General features: G+C 50.0%; 1 protein-coding gene across 1 annotated transcript; it reads right to left on the reverse strand.

Annotated features, from left to right (window-relative positions):
* Positions 1–11,703: 11,703 nt before the first annotated feature.
* On the reverse strand, positions 11,704–13,736 carry LOC123080775 (serine/threonine-protein kinase 3/4-like). The gene has a single exon (XM_044503724.1). The coding sequence runs from the start codon at positions 13,711–13,713 to the stop codon at positions 11,704–11,706; it is 2,010 nt and encodes a 669-aa protein (XP_044359659.1). The 5' UTR covers positions 13,714–13,736.
* Between the last annotated feature and the right edge of the window lie 9,342 nt (positions 13,737–23,078).

Genomic DNA, 23,078 nt, shown 5'->3' on the forward strand with positions numbered 1-23,078 from the left:
TATTGTCACTTCGGGGTTGTCAGATCAGAACACATAATAGGTGACTATAGACTTGCAAGATAGGATCAAGAACTCACATATATTCATGAAAACATAATAGGTTCAGATCTGAAATCATGGCACTCGGTCCCTAGTGACAAGCATTAAGCATAGCAAAGTCATAGCAACATCAATCTTAGAACATAGTGGATACTAGGGATCAAACCCTAACAAAACTAACTTGATTACATGGTAAATCTCATCCAACCCATCACCGTCCAGCAAGCCTACGATGGAATTACTCATGCACGGCGGTCAGCATCATGAAATTGGTGATGGAGGATGGTTGATGATGACGATGGCGACGAATCCCCCTCTCCCGAGCCCCGAACGGACTCCAGATCAGCCCTCCTGAGAGGTTTTAGGGCTTGGCGGCGGCTCCGTATTGTAAAACGCGATGAAACTTCCTCTCTGATTTTTCTCTCCATGAAACGGAATATATGGAGTTGGAGTTGAGGTCGGTGGAGCAGCAGGGAGCCAACGAGACAGGGGGCGCGCCCTATAGGGGGGGCACCCCCCCCCACCCTCATGGACAGGGTGTGGGCCCCCTAGCCTTCATCTTTTGCCAGTATTTTTTATATTTTCTGAAACTTATATCCGGGGATTTTCAAGTCATTCCGAGAACTTTTGTTTCTGCACAAAAATAACACCATGGCAGTTCTGCTGAAAAAAGCGTCAGTCCGGGTTAGTTTCATTCAAATCATGCAAGTTAGAGTCCAAAACAAGGGCAAAAGTGTTTGGAAAAGTAGATACGTTAGAGATGTATCAGTGCTCGATACTCCTGTCTCATCCCCCACTTTCAGAGTATGGTACAAAACTTCAAACTCTGAGGGCCTAGGCTCTACCAAACCCCAATCAGAAGGAAGCATGCATATGTGACAAAATTCAGTAAGTGAGATCTAGCAGTGTTCAGCATATAAATTAAATGACACCACAGGGGGATTATTCCTTGGATGAAAATGAAAGTTTTGCACAAAGGAATTTGTGAGGAGATGATACTGTTCGCATTCAATTGCCATGAAGTCGGTGAGGTCGGCATTAGCAGCATATTGGTTGAACTCTTGGAGGATTCCGGCCTCTTCATGAACTCATTGTGCAGCCACTCGCACGGTCGTAACTCTGCCAACCTCGGGGTATGGAGATCATTGTCAGATGACTGCCCAATAACCCCCTTGGAGTTCTTCTTGGAAGCAAACTTCATAAAGAAACTCATGTTTTTCCTATGAACAAATTTTTGAAATTTTTAGTCCACAAAATTCTTTTCTCAGCAAAACTTCACAAAATTGATAGCAACTACTCATAGGGATGTATAGAGGCCATAGCAAGCATTCAAACTACTTAGAACTCTAAGAAATCAACATGCAAGCTCATCTACAGCAACACCAAGAGTAGCTAATTATTCTAAATACAACCCACTATAACAAAAACTAATTGTACACATGGAGGAGTCACATACCAAGCAACAAATCCCCGAAATAGTTTAGGAAACGGAGCTTCGATCAAAGAGATCGAAATCCGCAGTTTCGGGAGCAAGAACATGAGAGAGGGAGAGAGAGAGTGGTAGTGATTTTTGTGTGAGTAGAGTGAGGTGGGAATAAAAAGTAAGTGAGGGGGCCCACCAGGTGGGAAGCACCCACCAGGGCACGCCTGGGGGTCCTCATGCATCCAGGTGGGCTTTGCCCACCTGGTGCACCTCCCTCTGATATTATTTGCACCAGAATTCAGAAATATTCAGAAAAAAATCGTATCAGATTTTCAGAGAATTCTAAGAACTTTTATTTTTGGGTCATTTTTATTACACGGAAAACTTAGAACAGAAAAAGCATGGCATTTTATTTTATTTAACCAAGGAAAACAGAAAACAAAAGGTAGGGACAGAATGTAATGCTTACTCCTTATTAACAACCACTTTCAATTAGCATGAAACCGAAGAACTTTCGTAAATCACTAAGTTACCTCCATGGGGATATGAATGTCCCCCACAATAAGAATTTCATATTTCTTTTTAATAGTAGGTAGAGGTAGTTGAAAACGTCCAATAGTGATTGTTGGAAATTTTTCAATAACGTTAATACCATTCACTTGGAATTGTTTCTTCGAAAAGTGCATCGTATGCTCATTACCATTGATATGAAAAGTGACATTACTTTTATTGCAATCAAAAACAGCCCCTGCAGTATTCAAGAAGGGTCTACCAAGGATAATTGACATGTTTTCATCCTCGGGCATCTCAAGTATAACAAAGTCAGTCAAAATAGTAACATTAGCAACAACAACGGGCACATCCTTGCACACAGCCAGAAGCAAGAGTATTGTACCAAGCTTTAGCATCACCCTTTAATGAGAACGGAAATAACTTGAGAATATAGTAATAGCGAATCTTCTCATCATGAGCAAAAAGGGTGGCTATATCATTCAACTTAGTAAGATGTGCCACAACAGTTTCAGTTTCATAACCATGGAAAGGATCAGATTCAACCAAAGTAATTAACTCTGGGTCGACAGAGAATTCATAATCCTTATCATCAATCACAAAAGGTGAATTAGCAAACTCAAGATCACATTTCATTTTAGCATTTAGAGATCTTTCTTTATACTTGCATAATAATTTCTCTAGATCATCTCTATCCTTACAAGCAAGAATATTTCTAGTTTCCTCCTCACTCATAGTATAACCTTCCGGTACCTTTGGCATTTCATATCTAGGAGGACTAGTTCTAGTAGGTGTTTCAAGATTTTCGGTTTCAAGTTCATCATCAGATTCAACAATATCATGTTGTCTTACTCTAGCAATTTGTTCATCAAGAAATTCTCCTAGTGACACATCATCAGCAAGCAAGGTACTAGCATCATCATGAGTAGCATTCATAGCAGAAGTAGCATCATCAATAACTTGCGACATATCAAAATTAATAGCTTGTGGTGGTGCTGCAAGTTTGCTTATAACAGAAGGTGAATCTAAAGCGGAGCTGGATGGCAGTTCCTTACCTTCCCTCGTCTTTGAGGGAAAAATCTTAGTCTTAGCATCCTTCAGATTCTTCATAGTGATAATATGATAATAATCCCAAGTGACTCCACAAATATAGCTATGCTCCCTGGCAACGGCGCTAGAAAAAGGTCTTGATAACCCACAAGTATAGGGATCGCAACAGTTTTTGAGGGTAGAGTATTCAACCCAAATTTATAGATTCGACACAAGGGGAGCCAAAGAATATTTGAAGGTATTAGTAGCTGAGTTGTCAATTCAACCACACCTAGAGATTAATTATCTGCAGCAAAGTGATTAGTAGCACAGTAGTATGATAGTTTTGATGATAGCAACAGTAGTAACGGTAACAGTAACAGTAATAGCAGTGATATTGTAGCAGTAACGATAGCAGTAGCAGCAGTAGTAACTTAGCAAGAACAATATATGATAATTTCGTAGAATTGGATCGGTGACTCATTGGATGATATTCATCATGAGACAGTTATAACCTAGGGCGATACAGCACGAGTTCCAGTTCTTAAATATAATGTAGGCATGTATTCCGTAAATAGTCATACGTGCTTATGGAAAGAACTTGCATGCCATCTTTTGTCTTACCCTCCCGTGGAAGCGGGGTCCTATTGGAAACTAAGGAATATTAAGGCCTCCTTTTAATAGAGAATCAGAACAAAGCATTAACACACGATGAATACATGAACTCCTCAAACTACGGTCATCACCGGGAGTGGTCCTGGCTATTGTCACCCCAGGGTTGCCGGATCATAACACGTAGTAGGTGACTATAACTTGCAAGGTCGGATCTAGAACATGGATATGATGGTGATAACATAAACGGTTCAGATCTAAAATCATGGCACCCGAGCCCAAAGTGACAAGCATTAAGCATGGCAAAGTCATAGCAACATCAATCTCGGAACATAGTGGATACTAGGGATCAAGCCCTAACAAAACTAACTCGATTACATGATGAATCTCATCCAACTCCTCACCGACCAGCGAGCCTACGAAGTAATTACTCACTCCCGGTGGGGAGCATCATGGAATTGGCAATGGAGATGTGTTGGTGATGACGAAGATCGAAGATCCCCCTCTCCGGAACCCCAAACGGCCTCTAGATCTGGCCTCACGATGAAGAACAGGAGATGGCGGCAGCTTCGTCTCGTGAAACGCGATAATTCTTTCTCCCTGATTTTTTCTGGAATAATGGGATTTTATAGCGTCGGTTTCAGGGTCAGCGGGGCCACCAGGTGGGCAGCACCCACCTGGGCACGCCTCGGGGGCAGGCGCGCCCTGGTGGGTTGTGCCCACCCAGGTTCCCCCCTCAGGTACCTCCTGGTTCCAGAAATTCTCTTATTTGATATAAAAATCCTCGCAAAGTTTTGTTCCATTCCGAGAACTTTTATTTCTGCACAAAAATAACACCATGGTAGTTCTGCTGAAAACAACGTCAGTCCGGGGTTAGTTTCATTCAAATCATGCAAATTAGAGTCCAAAACAAGAGGAAAAGTGTTAGGAAAAGTAGATACGTTGGAGACATATCAATGAGATCATGGACTTGACGAGGAGCTTCAGAATTGTTCGGAGGTAAAGATTGATATATAGGACGATGATATTCGGATACCGGAGAGTTTCAGAGTATACAAGATAATCATCGGATCACCGGAAGGGGTTCCAGGCACCCTCGGGAGGTTAATGGGACACATGGGCAAAAGAGAGGAGCACACCAGCCCACAAGGGGCTGGCGCGCCCCTCCCAAGGCCGCAGCCCTTGGGGAGAGAAAGAAAGGGGGATTCAGCCTCCCTTCCTTCCCTCTCCTCCCCTTTCACTTCCCCTCCGGCAAATATGGTAAGGGGGGTGCAGCTAGGGCAGGAGCGAGGATTCGGCCTCCTTGGGGGCGCCTCCTGGCTGCCTCCCTCTCCCCAAGTCATATATGTATACACGCAGACACATCTCCCCTTGTTGTTATGCATCTCCATGGATAGATCTTGCGTGTGTGTAGAATTTTTTTTGTTTTTCATGCAATGTTTCCCAACAGTTTGTGTTGTGAATAGTTAGAGAACTCGAGTTTTTATGTCTTGTGGGTTAACTGAACAGGATGTAAGTAAAAGTATATCAAGCCTGTGTCAGTCTAGAAGCATTTGGAGAGTATGGTGTGTACCGACGTGTGTGTCCCCACTGTGGCGGACCTAGAATATCAACCTTTCTTACCTTAGAAATATCATCCTTGAGGGTGTCATAGTTCATAGTTTACACTCAACATCATCATAACAAATATTCCTTAAATAGCATCAGCTTGATAGATATTTAGCATTATGTAGTAGATAGTAAAAATTATTTTACAATTTATGAGGGGGTGCCACCTGGCACCCCCACATGATCTGCCCTGGTCTGCAGTTTAAGGAAAAGGAGGCTAGGATAGTTATCTCTCAGATGGAACATAATAGTGTAACTGTCTCAGCTGATTTTCTAGTTGAGTTTTAGTAGATATTCTTGTATGTGGTCATGGATGTCTTGATGGATTTTTTCCATGCATTCCATTTTGAGTGGGTACATGTCACTTTATACTCACAAGTTGGGATAACTACCTTTCCCCCAAAATGTAAGGGCGTGTTTGGTTGCCCGCATAAGGTCCAACCAGGCCCGCGCCGGAAGAAATCGGGAGGTTTGATTGCCATCTTACACTATTTGGCATGCATCGCATGAAGTTTAAAGCACCTTTGGGTCTGTCTCGTGAGGCACGCTCGAATCGACAGTTTCTCGCGAGCCAGGCCCGAGCGAGGCACATGGGCGACAGGGGCTGCACGCGAGGAGACACCCTCAAGAAGTCGCGTTTGTTCCCGAAGCGTCAGCATTTATTACCCTCACCGCTCTCTCTCCCCTCTCCCCACTCTCACCAATGGCGGTGGCTGTGGCGTGCAGCAGATCAAAGAACAACAAGTCGACCTCTGGCCACCTTCATAGGCATTCGCAGCAACAACACTTCGGCAATGGCGGTAAGCTATTCCCCCCTCCTTGCCTACTACATCGCATTCGATTCGAGTTTTGATTCGATCCGTGTTAGGGCAACGGGGAATTGGGGTAAACACCATAGAAGCAACCATAACATTGTCATGACTACTAGTACATATGAGGTTCCAGATTCGGATTGAGTACAATAGTAATAGGGATTAGGGTTCATCTTACATAGTACGCACAGATCTTAGCCTCGGGCACCCTGGAGGCGATTGGAGCGGCGGGTGGCCTTGGTCTTGGTCTTCTCCTGCACCACCGTCTCTTCTTCCTCTCCAGAGTCCACCTTGATTGGCATGCTTCGTTTTCCTGGCTCCGGCACCCTCACAATCATTGCCACCGCATCCTCTCCGAAGGACGTAGGTACTGTCTGTACTTGGCCCACTTTTCTCTCTGTCCAGCGTCGCTGGATTCAGCCTGATTCATGGTCCAGCGAAGTATGTCGACTGACATAGCACCCTTCGTTGGGTCAGGAATCAGTGTCTTCAACTCCTCCGGCATCGCCTTCTTCACCATAGCGTCTGACTTTTTGTGTAGCTCTTCCATGCTGCTGAAGTTTGAGCACACTTCCATGGTGTTCTCAAACTTGGTGTTGTCACCCAACGAGCACCCTAGGAAGAAAGCTCTCCATCCAATGCCCCAAGGAAAGGGGTTGCGTTGGGGTTGGGGTTGGACTTGTTGTTGGAGTTCAGGATGTTAGGTTGGAGGAAGAGTGAGAGACGGATAAATGGTGACCGGCAAGGTGGGTTAATAAAGGGGCACACGAGCATAGGTTTTAATGACGATGTTGCAAGGTTCATAATGCAGATGCTAACCCAGCCTTTGAACCTCTTCATAATGTAGATCGACACGGAGAACAAGGGAAAGGAGGTGGTGCCATCGAAGGAACATGACAAGGGCAAGGACGAGGTGCTGCCCTCACAGGTGACGCCCGTCCAGATCCTGGGCATGAACGACGACGTGCAGGAGGTGCCCCCCACCGGCAAGCGCCGGAACTACGACCACTACCATGAGGTGGGAGGGCCAACCATGTTCTGCAAGGTGATTATGGCCCCCAGCTCGAGGCCATACCTATGTCATTGGACTTTACGAGGCACTTCCCGTCCGTGTCGCAGGAGTTCAAGTTAAAGACGAACATCAGCTGCTTCTGGAGGGTCACTGTCCGACTGTTGAATGGCACGGTCACCCTCAATCAGGGTTGGGCCACCTTCGCCGCCATCAATTAGATCGAGATAGGCTTCATGGTGACCTTCAAGTTGCTCACTCCCACCATGCTCAAGTTCATCGTCTTCAATGGCGATGGCATTGAAGTGGTGACCAGGTGTGGAAGGCATGACGACGCCTTCGCCGTAAACACCTAGGACAGCCCCTCATATGCTCCAGTTGCTTGACAACCCCCATATGCTCTAGTTGCTTTAATTTAATATTAAACTGCTTTGCATTTGAACTTATCTGTTAATGTGTGGCACAATATTATAACTGCTTAGTGCTACTATGTTATTTTGTGCGTGTTCTTCCTCACGTCGTTGTGTGTTGGTAACATCACCACCGCACCGAGGAGGTTATCAGACAGCATGCTTTGCATGCAACCAAAAAGCCGGCCTTGTGTGCGCCCGTACCAAATCAGGCAACCAAACATCATACGCTAAAGTAGCCCCTAACACGTGAGAACTAAATGCGGCAATCAAACAGGTTGCAGATGTTGGTTTAGAGGCTGCATTTGCTCACCCAGCCTCATATGAGCTAGGCTTGAGCAAGCCAGACCCGGTCACTACGGGCTCCAAACACACCCTAAATGTGCCACGAGCCCACGATGACGAGACGATTTCAATTCATTTATCTCCTAAATGTGACTTTCAGGGAGTCCCAGTGCACTAAAAAATTCAATTATACCTGCTTGCACTAAATTGGTGTTTATATATAGCAGTCCTAGTCCACTATATTTTAGTGTTGTATACGACGCTCACTTAATTACATCACGCGTTTACATTTGGATTTCCTAGATTCTCTTAGGCGCCTAATGCACAAGGACAGAGGGAGTATCTAACACATCCCTTAATTAGTGTCTGTACTCCCTCCGTCCGGGTTTATTAGAGCATGGTTAATAATATAGCCAGCTGCTGGCTATATGATGTTGCCATGTCATATATAGTCAATCTTATAGCCAACAAGTACAATAGCTAGATATAAATATGTACTACTTTGTTGATACATGGTCCATCTTACTCTCTCACAAAGTACCTAGAAACACGTGTTACAACCGGCTGTTAACTAGTAGCCCGCTTCTCTTCTCTCTCCTCTTCTCTCTCTTCCAAGTAAGCAAGAATATAATATTTAATGTCTTACAGCCTGCCTATATCACCTTATTGTACTTGCTCTTAGGCCTAAAGACCATTTTAATAGGACCAAGGTAGTGCTAGAAAGAAGTGCTTGAAAATTACAGCTGAAATTGGCCAATTAACAGGCTCACTTCTAGCTTAAAGTAGATGCTAAATTAATGAGCCACAGCTGCCTGCACGCGTATGCCAACGTAATAAACAACCGATGCCGGAAACAAGGCATTGCATGGGGCGTCTTGCAGGCAAAGGATCACATGCACTGGCTTGCATGCATGGTAATAACTGAACACTCGGTTAACAAGGCAGCGCATGGGAATAGGAAATGAAAAACTGACGCGATTGGAGCAGGTTTAGCGTGCGCGGCCTTACAATTTCGAACGGAGCTTCTTGGCCAAGAGGCCCTTTAAACCCGGACGAAGGGAATAGCATCTTGGGTTTGGTGCTAAGGCCGATATCTCAATTAAGATATGTCTGCTTTCTCTTTTATCATTAAGTAAGATATCATACTCAGATTCTACCGGTAAAATCTGAGTACTAACATACAAACATTGTGAGTGTTGATTGGGTCGTTCGGAAGGTAAGAGATTCTGTCCGAACGGTTTTGTTCGGCTCGATCCACTACAAGCCCGAACGGGGTTGTTCGGCGCGGACACCCAGAATCCAAACGAACGCGCGTTATCGGCGTCCTTAAGATATGAATGCTTTCTCTTTTATCATTAAGTAAGAGCAACTCCAACGGGCCGACCCAAACGGACGGCGCATTTGTCCGTTTGGGTCGGCCGCCCGCCCGTCGTTCGTCCTCGTTTAGATTCGGGTCGGCAGCGCGCCCAACGCGCTGACCCATTTCATGCCCGCATTCAACTTTTAAATAAAAAGGGCCCGCGATCGATCATGCCAGCAGCCGTGTCTCATGCCGGCACCATATCAGCGCCGGCGTACAACGCCGGCTTCAGAAAACATCACCACAGTTTATGCTGGCGCACTCGCCAGCCGGCCGGCACACATGCCAGCACACAAAAAAGGGGGACTTGAGTTCGACCACGCCATCTCGGCTCCCGTGGTCATGCCGGCACACCTACCGGCATACAAAAAAGATGACCCTCATCGCCATAGATCACTCGTCGGCGAATTTGAGCATGTCGGCCTGCATCTTCTCGAACCACGGCCTCTTCCTTGGCGACACGGTGTTGAGATCCACCTTCATGATCTCCACCCCGGTCATCATGCTCGCAAGAGCCACTTCTTTCGCCTTGGTCTTGGCGTTGGCGGCCTCGATATCTAGCATCCTGGCTTGCTTCTCCGCCTCAAGCTCGAACACCTTGGCTTGCTTCTCGGCGTCAAGATCAAGCCTCCTCCTTTGGATCTCCATGAAAGCATCCATTTGCTCCGACTTGAAACGTCGGCGCTCTTCCTCCCTTGAGTCTTTCTTATTCATCATGCCGTCCACGCTTGCGATCAAGGCGTTGGTGGCCGCATCTCGCTTGTCCTCCTTCTTGGAGTTGGTCTTCCCCCGCAGCCGTGCCGGCTCGCCCTCTCCAACGTCCTCCACGGCTTTCTTCCCCCCACGTGCCTTGAGTGCGGCATATTGTGCCTTTCCCGGAGGGGGCGACGGCGCCGGACGAGGCGAGGGAGGCGAGGGCGGCGGCAGCGTCGAGGTCGAGGTCGAGGTCGATGGCGTCGTCCATGGTTGGGCGGGAGCGAGCGCGCGGGCGGGAGTGTTTCTGGAAAAAAAGAGGAAATGGTGGTGGCTGCCACCGACCGGCGGGGCCGGAGAGAAGAGTAGGCGCGCGCGTTCGTTTCTTGTCCACGCCGACGCAAATCAGGCTCAAAATTGGGCCGGAAATGAGTCGCCCGCGGACGAAAAACACACGCGCCTTCGTTTGGGTCGGCGCATTGGGCCGCCACTTTTGTCCGCGCCGATCTAAATGGACGCGGGCGGACGAAATGGGTCGTCCCATTGGAGTTGCTCTAAGATATCATACTCAGATTTTACCGGTAAAATGTACTAACATACAAACGTTGTGAGTGCCAGGTGACAACAAATAGAAATTAAGCGGATTACTTACCACGTGGTTCGTCTGCCAGATGATGCTTACGCTGGAAACTTCCTCAAAGGCTCAAAAGGTGTTCTAATCTTTTATATTTCACAGTGTCCATGTAAAAAATGGGAGGGTTAATTTCAAAAATTGATTTTAATGCACATGATAATAAGGTTAATAAGTGGCAGTTTGTTTTTCCCAAAAGGATTTTCACTTCTTTCTTGTGTAAGGGCGTGGAAATATTTATATTATGTCGAGAGTAACATAGACTAGTAACATACTAGTAACATGGATATGTTACTAGTCTATGTTACTACCTTCATAATGGATAGTGTCATATACGTGGTAACATAGATGTCTTCATTTATTACTTCGTAGACTCATTTTACATTAGAAAGCGCTATGTGATGGTAACATATTATGTTACTCTATTTGCCTCTCTCCACATTAACTACTTGCCACCTTACCATTTTTACTTACGTGGCATCTATGTTACTACCTAAGTTACTCCCATTATGGCTAGCCTAGTGGGAGTAACTTAGGCAGTAACTTAACACATTCCAAGACAATTCTGCTTATGTGGCACGTATTTAATGAGGAAAGAGGTGATTGTGGTAACATAGGCCATGCTTGGATTCAAGGGACTATTTTTAGTCTGACTAAAACTAGTCGCTTTTAGAGGCTAAAGTTCCAATCACCCCTGACTAAAAAGAGGCTAGAACTAGTCTTGAGACTAAAAAAATTTAGTCAGGGGAACCCTACTAAAATGTGGATTAGTCCTCTCTCTCCTCATTTAACTCCTCTCCTTTAACACATGCGAGTTCGGGATTGGAGGGTTTGGAGGATAATAAAATGCTCATTAACTCATTTTAGTCTATTTAGTATTTGTATCCAAACATGGGTGAGGCTAGCAAGTTTTAGTCCCACTACTTTTAGTCATGGGACTAAAACGTATCCAAGCACCCTCATAATATGTTACTGTAACATAGCTTCCAAGACAAAATGAGTCTATGAGCTAATAAATAAAGTCATCTATGACACTAATACTATATTACTTTGCACTATGAAGGTAGTAACTTAGACTAGTGTCATATGCATGACTCTAGTATAAGTTACTCCCCACTATGACCAGTCTTAGGGATATACTTATAAACAAAGAAAAGTTGTATAACAAGGTGATACTCTGTCACATATCATTTGTATTAAAAAGGCATTGATATGCCAACATCTTTGATTGGTACAAGCAAGTCAGAGGGTCTAATTATCAGGATGGCACCAGCAGTTGTCATCAGTCTAGAAACATGCATCGCGGAGCATGGTGTGCGCGGTACGTGTCGACAGACACACGACCCAGAAGCGCAAGCGCACGACGAGTCGGCGAGTGCGCGGCGAGAGGACACCGGCGGTCGGCGGAGGAGGCCGGGTGCTCGTTGCTGGATGGATCTCCACCTGGCGAAGCAATCCCTCGACGCGACGCTGTCGAAAAGGTTTCGCTTTCGCTCGTCGGCCGTCGACTCTGCTGGACCCACGTATGTAGCTTAACAAGAGATTTTTTACTGTGCTGCGGCAGTACTTTCTGTGGTGGAAGCATCGGGGTGCGCCGTGGCGGCCAAGCTGCGAATTTACGCTGGATTTCCACCTGATTTGCTAATCCAAGTCGAACGTGTCGTAATAACGGAGTACTGTATGATCGGTGAAAAAGAGGAGCAGTGCGAGCATGTGCAGGAACGAAATCAATTGCATTAGTATTTTTGTTGCAAAATAACAATTTGATAGTAGTACATGATATCCCGTGATGAGAAACTAAATCCTCCAAAAATTGATGCCTACAACTTTGCTGGACTGAATCATCGTAGGCCTCTCCTGCGTTGACGAAGCTGCCATACTGCACGAGTATGGCGTCGACAACGCCGGACTCTTCTTCACATGGTGTGATCGCGTCGTCCAGTTCAGCCGTCTCCTCGGCCGCCACCAGAACTGCGTCGGGTGCTGCGGTTGGTGCCGCGAGCACATCGATCCATCCCTCGTCCGAGTCCCAGTCCGGGAGCGCCGATGCAGGGCACGCCAATGCCCCCATCCTCCTCCCGGCCGTGCTGTCGTGCTCCGCCTCCTCGGTGTCTGACTCCGACTCCCAGAATGCCGCGTCCAGCGTGCTCTTCGGCGACACCCATTTGCTTTTGCTCTCCACGGCTTGCGGCTTCCCGTCGACGACGCCGGCGGCGGCCAAGAACGGGTGCTCCAGGAGCTGCTCTGCCGTGCACCGGTCGCTGGCCTGCCTGACCAAGCACCCGCGCAGGAAGTCCTTGGCCTCAGCGGACAGCCATTGCGGCACCTCTGGGACGGCCTCTGTGTACCCGATCCGGTGCAGCGCCGCCAGAGCGTCACCGTCCATGCCGCTCCACGGCGCGTGGCCGGTGGCCATTTCTACGATCATGCAACCGAGCGCCCAGACGTCGGCAGCGGGGCCCTGCTCCACGCCTCGCGCCACCTCCGGCGCCATGAACGCCGGCGTGCCGCCGATGATCGGCCCGCGTTGTGCCACCCTCGCGCACCCGAAATCCGCGAGTTTGGCGCGGCCGTCGGCGCCGATCATAATGTTCTGCGCCTTGACGTCCCCGTGCACCATCCCGGTGGCGTGGAGGTACGCGATCCCGGCCGCCACGTCGGCCGCGTAGCTGCGGACGGCGCGCTCGTCGAGGCCCCCGTCGATCGCCACCCGGTCCGCCAGCGAGCCGCCGGGGGCGAACTCGAGGAAGAGCTGGTAGGAACCATCACGGGCGCCGTGGCCGCCGATGCAGGAGACCACGCGCGGGGATTGCAGGCCGGACATGAGACGCTGCTCCCTCCTCAGCGCCGCCGAGCAAGCTGCGCTCGCCGACTTGACCGCGAAGAGCTCGCCCGAGGCGTCGTCCACGGCGAGGAAGACCTCGGCCCCCGACGCGCCGCGGCCAAGCGTGCGCACCCGCGTCCATCGCTTGCTCACGGCCATCGTCGCCTTCGCTTCTGTAATCCGTGTTAGGAATTGAGATTGTGGTGGTACTCTGTTGTGGAGCTTGTTTGTGCCCAAGCTGAATTGTTGCTGAGTTCCTTTTTTCGGCGGGTGTGCGTATATATAGGTTGAGGGGTAGGGAGGAGGGAAGAAAGGAAGGCTTTGTACTTGGGAGAAGAAAAGTTTAGAACATGGTGAAGGCATTTGGCGTGTGCGGGGATTAGGGAATCCAGAAGCGAAAAGGCGTGGGAAGCAAGCTGCTTCGGGTCTCGGCACGCGCTCGCGGCGGCGGCGTCCTCCGGTGGCCATGGATGGACGGGCATGTGAGTGGAGACGCGCGGACGGGGCTTGACCAAGCTTAGCGCTCCGCCTATTCTTACCCGCGTAAAATAACCTCGTTTAGGAGTCGGAAAAGGCAAAACCCGTGTCAAATCCCGGTCGTCTTGTAATGGCACCAATGTTATGGGATTTGCGCAAGCTCAACCGATGATTCTTGGAAGGTACAAACGGGCTTGAAAATTAAGTAATCTGCTGGAGTACTTTTCAAAGTCTTGGTCGTTCATAGCTGTGTGAATCAGAGCAGTGTCCAGCTGGGTTGCCAGAGTCTGGTGTAAACGAACACAATCGGGGCTCGAGGTCAGCGGCTGCAGCTGAACGCAGTTGGCCAGTTGGGTCTCCTCTCCACGGTTGGTATGGTAATTTGACATTGTGGCAATTGCCGACTGCCAAGCCCACCCCTGTACTGTACATCAGGGGCGTGTTTGGTTAGTTTCTCCATCGGACCTGGCTAGAAGAGCAAAAACGAGCAGTACAGGCTGAGCAGGGCCTGGGTAAAAAAAAAAGGACAAAAAATATAGATGATCAGTTGATTGGTTGCCTGTATTTAGTTGCATACATGCATATGATTAGGAGTTAACAACAAATCTTAACTCGTCGTTGGCCTCCTTCTTTTTAAGTGCGTCCATCACACACACACACACATATATATATATATCGTATGAGGACGTAGCCGTCCACCGCCCGGTTACGGGTGGGGTTTGGTCTAGATTTTCTCCGGCTTCAAGGTCCATCCCGTCGAAGTCTTCGGAGGCGTAGTCAAGCAGATCGGTTAACTCTTCGAACAGGTTGAGTGCGCCGAAGCTTCCTTTGCCCATCGTGTCCTTAACCGGTGATGACGCTCAACTGCCTCGAGGACCCCCTCGGTTGAGCGGGATGCGCTAGCCGGCGCGACGGCCATGGAGCACGTGCCGCTCTCCGCACCCTCCTCGGGCCACGTCGAGGCCGCCGCTGTCGTGCTCCTCACCTCGCTGGCCTTCCTCCCGCGCACGGCGCAACGCTGTTTCCGGTCGTGGAAGCTGCTGCTCTGCTTGGGATCCCCCGACCGCGCCGCGGACGTCACAGCCGCCGCGGAGCTCGGCCTCCGCCTCGTCCACGTCGACGCCAACCGCGTCGAGGAGACCGCGGACACGGTCATGGCCCTCTTCCTCGGCCTCCTCCGCCGCACCCACCTGCTGTCCGGACACGCGTCCTCCTCCACGCCGTCCACCGGGTGGCTCGGCTCCGTCCTTCCCCTTCTTCTATCCTTGCACGGAGCTCAAGCTCTTCCCCGCACCCATCTTGCCCATCCCCTGCTGGAACACGTAGAAGAAGTAGCCCTGGTTCATGGCGAACATGTTCACAAGCCGCTGCGTCTCCGACGACTTGAACAATGTCTGGTCCGAGCTCAGCAAGCCCCTCCGCTGCTGCAGCTCCTTGAAGCAGACGCCATCGAACAACGTGTTCGTCCGGTCGAACGTCGTCGTCGCCGAGTCCCCGCCCTTGCTGCACGTGGCCGCCAGCGACGACGCGAATCCGGCGTCCTGCGTGGCCGCCTTGAACTTGAGGCGGGGCATGAACGACGGGCAGTGCGCCACGCCCAGAGCGTGCCTGTCGGAGAGCGCCACCATGTCCTGCACGTACCCCGGCGACTCCCGCAGTCTGGCCGCTCCCAGCCCTCGCGGCCGAGACCGACGGCGGCGGCGGGAGCAAGGTGAGCCTCGTACTGCGTCTCCTCTGCCTATGCTCGCGCCTAATCAGGTCGCGTCCGCTTGGCCGCACAAGGACGCCGGTCATGGCATCAGGGTCGCTGTCGTGGACTGGCGGGACGCGCCCTAGCGCCGGCGCCCCTCGCAGCACAAGGCGAGCCAGGCGTCCTCGCAGCGCCGGCGAGATCCAGAGGGAGGAGAAAGGGAAGAGTGGGTTGACCCAGAGAGAGGAGAAAGGGAAGGGTGATTAAGGGTAAACACCTCTCCAGCGAGCCATCAAGAGCATGGCTCAGGCCTGGCTAGTGAGAAACTGTCGATTCGGTCATTTTCAATGAGCCAGGCATAGAGGTCCTTTAAGAACCGTGTTATGCAGGGCCAACAGTATATGCATGCAACCAAATAGCCCACCTTTAAAAAAATGCTGCATCACGCGGGCTTGGTTGTGCTGGATGCAGTCAACCAAACCCGTCCTAGTACTTTTCTATATGGTGCTGTGCCACCGGACTGTGTCGTGTGCGTCTGCCCGCAACATCCTTCTAGAACCAAATACTCTGACGGAAATACTAGTGAATGCAGCAGCAACAATCGTTCCTATCATACATATATATAAGCGACGTCGTAACCCAGTGTTTTACCTCGGTGAGATGATTCACAGCTGGTTACAAAAGCTGGTGACCCTCGAATCTCACAGCCGGTTACGCTTCACGAACACATGCCTTTCACCCGGAAAAGAGTAAAATGTATTCGTGGTCATCAAATTTGTGTCGAAAGCTCACTTTGATCATTGTACTTAAAAATACAAAAATCAATACGGTCACTATATACAACTTGAGGTGATTATACGGTCACTATCTCACTGTATAGCTCCGTATTTTGCTCTGTTGACTGGTCAAAGATCACAACACCCTCTCTCTATCCTATGAGGGTGCCACTTGTCAGTTGACCTCTGGATCAATCTGTGGACAGCACACAGCAACATTTTTTCTTAGGCTGGTACCGCCGCATGTGTGCATGCATGCGTGTTATCGAGCGCTTGCTGGACGGGGCTGCATGCTACGATCCCTGCTCCCGACTTTCTTCACGGCCGCTCAGTTCCCTTCAGTGTTCCTTTCCCATAACAAAAAAAGACAACAATCCTTATACTCAAGACTCAAGACTCAGCCACCGGCTCAAAAAAAAAAGACTCAGCCACGGGGCCATTGTTATACCTCTAGTATGTACGTCTGTTACATAAATATATATACATAGTACTATATCGGGCGTTCGCTGTCTTCACCGACGGGCGCATCATCCGAGGATGCGCCGCTCCGCTCACGCCATCGCCACCTGCACTTGGATGAGGCCGGCCACCATCGCCGCTGTTGGCGCAGCCGCGCAGGTACCTACCTCAACGGCGATATAGCCGAGTGCTTTTCATCGATACACGCGTATGAGGCTAGCTCGAGTAATTTCTGAGCTAAATCGGTTCCGTTGAGACTTGAGACGTAGGCGGCGAGAGATACACGTACAAAGGAAGAAGCCTAGCTAGCTGCTCGATCCATTTTCCTAGGCTAGGTAGCACAGGCATGTATATGTAACAACATGCCGCCGGCTGATCGATCTGATCGCTCGAAGCACACGCACCCGAGACAATACGAGGACACGCGAGTCACGCCGAGTTGATGGCCACGGGACCGTATCAGTTGATGGCCACACGCGAGTCAGCCGGACATGGACTCTCCAACGTCTGTGGCACAAGCAGCTCAGCCCGTTGTCCTCGCTTGATCACCGGCATGCACGTACGTACAGCCGCACAGGCCTTAGCTCCACAACGTGGACTGATGAGCACGGCAAGGGTTCAAAAGTGTTGCGTGCATACGTGTAACTGTGTAAGTGTGTTTTGTGCGTGTTAATTAAATATTCATAACGCTCCATAGATTTAACACAAACTTCTGTGGGCATACTGGTTAGAGTACGTGGGCTTCAGCAGAGATCCCTGGTTTGATTCTCATGCGACGTGGTGTTTTTTTCTTTAAAAAAAATTGACAGGTGGTCCCACATAAAGTAGAGAGAGGGTGATGTGATGTTTGACCAGTCAACGGGCCAAAATATGGAGCTATACGATGAGGCAGTGACCGTACAATCACCTCAAGTCGTATATAGTGACCGTATTAACCATATTCTTAGTACAATAACCAAAATGAGTTTTCGACACAAGTTCAATGACCACGGATGCATTTTACTCCCCGGAAAACTAGCTCACGACGGAAGGCCTCGACGTGGGCACCTCCTCGACCGGAGAGAAAAATCCGAGTGAAAATATCTCGCGCGCGTCCACCTCACACACACACACACACAGGAATAGGAATGGCAGGAATATTATTCGATCCCCATGTCCGTGCATACGCAGCCACGTTCACTGGCCGCCGCGCGCACGCGCGACGGCCTCGACGCCGGCCGCTCTCCCGTTCAGCTTGCGCACAAGTATGCATGGCCGCGAAATCGATCCGGCCACGTCGAGCGCGGGGACAAGTGGCGCTGCTCGAAGGCATGGACGGCAGGGGGTTGTGGTTTCGGAGTGTGCGTGGGAGTGGGACTGCTGCCGCTGGCCCATGCCGATGGATGCCGCCCGGCGGCGAGGCGACCGAAAGCGTGGTGGGCGTGCGTGCGTGCTCTTTGCGGCGCGGGGCCGCCGAAACCGAAAGGACGGATACGCTGGTACGCGGATCGTCGCGTGAGCCGGATGCGTTGCCTTTGCTTTGCTTCCTTGGCCAGCGTGAGCAGAGCAGAGCACGTCGACGCTGCCAACGCTTGGCTCCCACCATGCGTGCCGCCGCTTGATTTGTTTTGATTCCACTTCACTTCACCGCCCAGACACTTCCTTGGCCGTCCATTTTTCTCCACATGAAGAAGAAAGCAGGAGCAGCACACACCACACGCACACGGATCGGTCTATGATGATGGTGCACTTGAAACCCGCGAAATTGTTTCACCACGGGCGGTTCTGCTGTCGTGCCAGTCGTCCGCAGAAACGAAACGTAGACGCGTCAGATCTGGATCACTGACGACGCGAAAAGGAGCGGCGGCGTTCTTCCGACGGCTGGTGCACATGAACTCCACGTCCAAATGAAATGTGCACCCCAAGTCACACAGCCACACAAGTCAGCCTTCACTATAGTAGCACTTCAACCTAACTTAACTCCGTCGTCAACCAATGATTGCATAAACAGATTACTAGCACTAATTACCTGACCCCCAAAAGGGTCAAGCTCGGCTCTTCCTTCAAAATAATTTTTTTTTAGAAAAGGAGGATGACCCCCGGCCTCTGCATCTGGGCGATGCATATGGCCATATTATTAATTATTCTCAAAAGACCTTACAAAGTCATACAACAGCAAGACTAAAGCCACCGTCTAAGCAACAACTGTCGCTACACCTATCCAATTGATGAAGGGGCGCTGATAGCCTGGGCCTAATACCAAACAGACATCGCAGCCATACTTAAACATCTAAGACCTGAGGTCCCAACCAGGACGCCTGCCTGGTATGGGGCACCTACCAGTCCGGCGCACTCCTCAACCAGGACGCCTGCCGGGTATGAAGCCCTCGCAGCCACCTGCCACGAGTTCATCTTCAGAGCTGTACTGTTGCATCTACCTTGCCAGGTCTCTCTGCCATCGATGCCACCACGACGCCAGACAGCGTCGTCCTCCTGCGCAACTCCATCCTCCCACGTCGAACTCCGAATCTGCACTGCGCCACGCCGTCAAGATCCGGCGCCATCAATGGATGGATGAAGCACCGTTCCACCAAAGAAACCGTCCGTTGGTCCCGCGAAGCAAGGCGCAACACCAAGTAGAAGGCCGAAGTCGCACCGCCACCCAGGGCCGGTCCTGAGATTTTGGGGGCCCGGGGCGAAACTAAAACTAGGGGCCCTTAGTAGAAACAACAAATAATAGTAATGAATTTATACATATATACTTGTCAAGTAATTATACATATTACCTTTCAAAAGTAATCATTGCCCGATGCAAATTCACTTATGACGAGGTTGAATTCAATCTCTTCCAATAATTTCTTCTCGACACATATTGTTGCCAAACCATTTGAATTTATGATTCATTATTGACCTCTCAACAATTTTAACTCTGAAAATCTAGTGTCAGCCGATGTGACAGTCACAAGCACTGTAAATAAGATGTTATATACAACAGAGACATTAGGATAACAATCAAATTCTGTGACATGGTAAAAAATATTCATAGAATTACACCGTCCAGCAAAGTGAATTTCACAATTTTAACTCACAAAAGGGTAAGACTGAATGTTCATCAACACTAGCAGATTGTGCGTGTGCCCCTAATGAAAAAACTGTACTCTTAGGACCACTTACATTATTTTCACATGTATTGATGCCAACAGTTATCTCTTCCTCAGATTAAGAATTTCCTTTAATATGCTTCTCTTCCTCCACAACAACTATCACCAACTTATTATTTGGGTACGTCGAAGCACTAGTACTGCTCTTGAAAAATTATTAATAGCTTCTCTTTGTGATTGTATCGGTTAATCCACACATTGTATTCACTTTTCACCATAGTGAAAATATATGCGAGGGGATAAATTACTTATAACCAGTAATATACGTACAGAGAGTAGGCATTAGGGAACGGCAACATACCTGGGATTGCGCGATGTGTACTGGTTCGCGTCTGGATCTAGAGTTCGACGAAGCAGCGTTGTGTGCGAGCTTGTCCAGCGTCTGAAGGCAGGAGAGCAGAGCGCTGTTGTGTACTAGGTACCGGCTAGAGTCTCGCGATCCAGGAATAGAAATTCACGAGAGGACGAACTGGCGATCGGAATTAGGAGAAAACGAGCTAAAGAAAACGAACGGCGCAGAATTAGAGGACTGGTACGTGATGGAATAGGAAGGAATCGATTTTACCGAAACAAAAGGAATAGAGTCTGCCGGCGTCCACGCCTGGTTGCCTTTCTAGCCACGGCCCACGACCCATAGATTTTTTTCGCACTAGCCCAGAGGCCTTGTACTGGGGAGGGGCCCCTCGATTATGGGGGCCCGGGGCGGCCGCCCCCCTGCCCCCCCTCAGGGCCGGGCCTGCCGCCACCACGTCACCAGCAGCCCCGCCACCAAGAGTTGTTCCCAGCCGCCACCTTCAAGAAGGGACACGACACCCGGGTGCCGTCGACGCCCAGAACATGGGAACGAAAGCTTTCGCCATAGCTCGAGAAGGAGGCGGAAGGGAGAGGATCCACCCCAAAGCCTCTAGGAAGGGGATCGACGCCAAAGGCGTCGACTTTGGGGAGGCCGCCGGGCCAGCCAGGGGTTTCCCCCGGACCCTCACCCGCACGCTAGATCCGCCAGGCCGGCAATAGGGGACGCTGAAAGCAGCCGCCAAGGACCGGTGCCAGCACGGATCGGGACAGATCGGAGCAGGGACGGATCTTTTACATGGAGCCATGACGGATTGCGAGGAGCCGCCATTGTGCCAGCGTCCGCAGCCCTCACGCCGCCTGCGCGGCCGTGGGAGACTGCCCACCAGAGCCCGCCGACGCAACCCGTCGGCTGCACCGCGGCCACCGGTCGGGGCCGCTGCCCCGGGGAACCAAGGCCCTCCAAAGGAGAGGAGGCGCCAGATCCCGCCGTCACCATCATTGAGGCCGAGCACCCGCGCCTCGGAGGCCCTCAGGTGGCGGCGGAGGGAGGGAAGGAGAGGGGGAAAACGCGGCGGCGGCGCTAGGGTTGGCCCCCCGAGTCGCCTCAGAGGAGGCGACGCAGGGGGTCTCATGGCAGTACTTCCATTGTTTCCACTGCCGACCGCCAAGGGATGCACACAAGTCAGCCTTCATTGTAATCCCCTCCGTCAGCTTGTAATGATTGTATACTCCCCGCAAAGAAAGTAACGATTGCACAAGTAAATTATCACTAAATAATTCAGTACTCTACTCCAAGTGCCGACTGCCGGCCGCTAGTACACTAACACCATCTAACTCGACGTTCCATTTGTTAATGCTGAGTAATGATTCGGTCAAGCCAAAAGGTGACGGGACTTGCTTTTCATTGGAAAAGGTCCGAACTCCCAACTCTAGCTGTAGCAGGTGTCGGCCCTTTGACCCTGTTGAGCGCCGGTGTGCGGGCGAGGTTGCACGAACTGAACTGGTGCAGTTGACGAGCGGCCAACGGTGAGCCCGGTATGATCCGCGAGATCAAGACGATCTTCGGCAGATATGAAAGCGATGGACACGAACTCGATTTGTACGAGCCGTCTGTGAAAGAGGGATAAGTTTGAGTTAGATGAAGCGGCCCACTTTTACTTGAAGTGACATTGCGTTGGGTGCAACATACTTGCATACAGCAACTATTAATTCCCTGCGTGGAGAGGAGAGAGCTTTCAGCTACGTAATTCATTTCGGGTTCCATACATCGAACCTCCATGAGAAGAATTGTCCCGTGCTCACGCTGATCATTTTCAAAAGTGATCTCAACAGCAAGTCTTGGAGGGATGTCAAACCCCCTGCAGCTTGCAAATTACTCTATGCGCAGTCGAAAGAAAAGGTGTGCGTGTGCTTTGCTTTGTGTTCCAGCCAAGCCAACAGGGTCAACGTCCAAACTAATCTTTCAATAGGAAAGAGAGTCAACGTCCTCTAAAAAATGGAGCAGATGCAGAAAAAGGGGGGGGGGGGGGGGGGCTGAACTTTGGTCTCGAGGCGGCGTACATAGTTGACATTTACTTTGAACTTGGTTAGTAGTTTTTTTTTGGAAAACTGTCGATCTATTCATCTTCAATCACGACAATACAACGAACATCAGAAATAATAAAAATTACATCCAGATTCATAGACCACCTATCGACGACTACAAACACTGAAGCAAGCCGAAGGCGCGCCGCCGTCATCGCCCCTTCCTCGTCGGAGCCGGGCACAATTTGTTATGTTATAGTAGACAGTCGGGAAGTCGTCATGCTCATGTCCCATATGACCAACACCCCAGAACAGCAACCGACGTCGATAAAGAAAATTTTAGATCGCAAGGATCCAACCCCGAAGACACATGAATAAAGACGAACAAAGACCGGATCCACCAAAGACAACCACCGACCAAATCTCACAAGATCCGCTGGAGACACACCTCCACACGCCCTCCGACGATGCTAGACACACAATCGGGATGTGGGCTAGGCGGGGAGAACCTTATTGCATCTTGAAGAAGCCGCCGCCATTGTCGGTGTCAAAACCGGCGGATCTCGGGTAGGGGGTCCCGAACTGTGCGTCTAAGGCTAATGGTAACAGGAGGCTGGGGACACGATGTTTATCCAGGTTCGGGCCCTCTCGATGGAGGTAATACCCTACTTCCTGCTTAATTGATCTTGATGATATGAGTATTACAAGAGTTGACCTACCGCGAGAACAAAGAGGCTAAACCCTAGAAGCTAGCCTATGGTATGATTGTTGTTGTCCTATGGACTAAACCCTCCGGTTTATATACACATCGGAGGGGGCTAGGGTTACACAGAGTCGGTTTACAGAGGAGGAGATCTACATCCGAATCGCCAAACTTGCCTTCCACGCCAAGGAGAGTCCCATCCGGACACGGGACGAAGTCTTCTGTCTTGAATCTTCATAGTCCAACAGTCCGGCCAAAGCATATAGTCC

The sequence above is a fragment of the Triticum aestivum genome, chromosome 1B (genome assembly GCF_018294505.1).
Source record: "Triticum aestivum cultivar Chinese Spring chromosome 1B, IWGSC CS RefSeq v2.1, whole genome shotgun sequence".
Lineage (NCBI taxonomy): Eukaryota > Viridiplantae > Streptophyta > Magnoliopsida > Poales > Poaceae > Triticum > Triticum aestivum.

What these genes read in the sequence shown, in the direction of transcription:
- LOC123080775 (XM_044503724.1), bottom strand. Translation starts at nt 13,713, where the DNA reads ATGGCCACCGGAGGACGCCGCCGCCGCGAGCGCGTGCCGAGACCCGAA.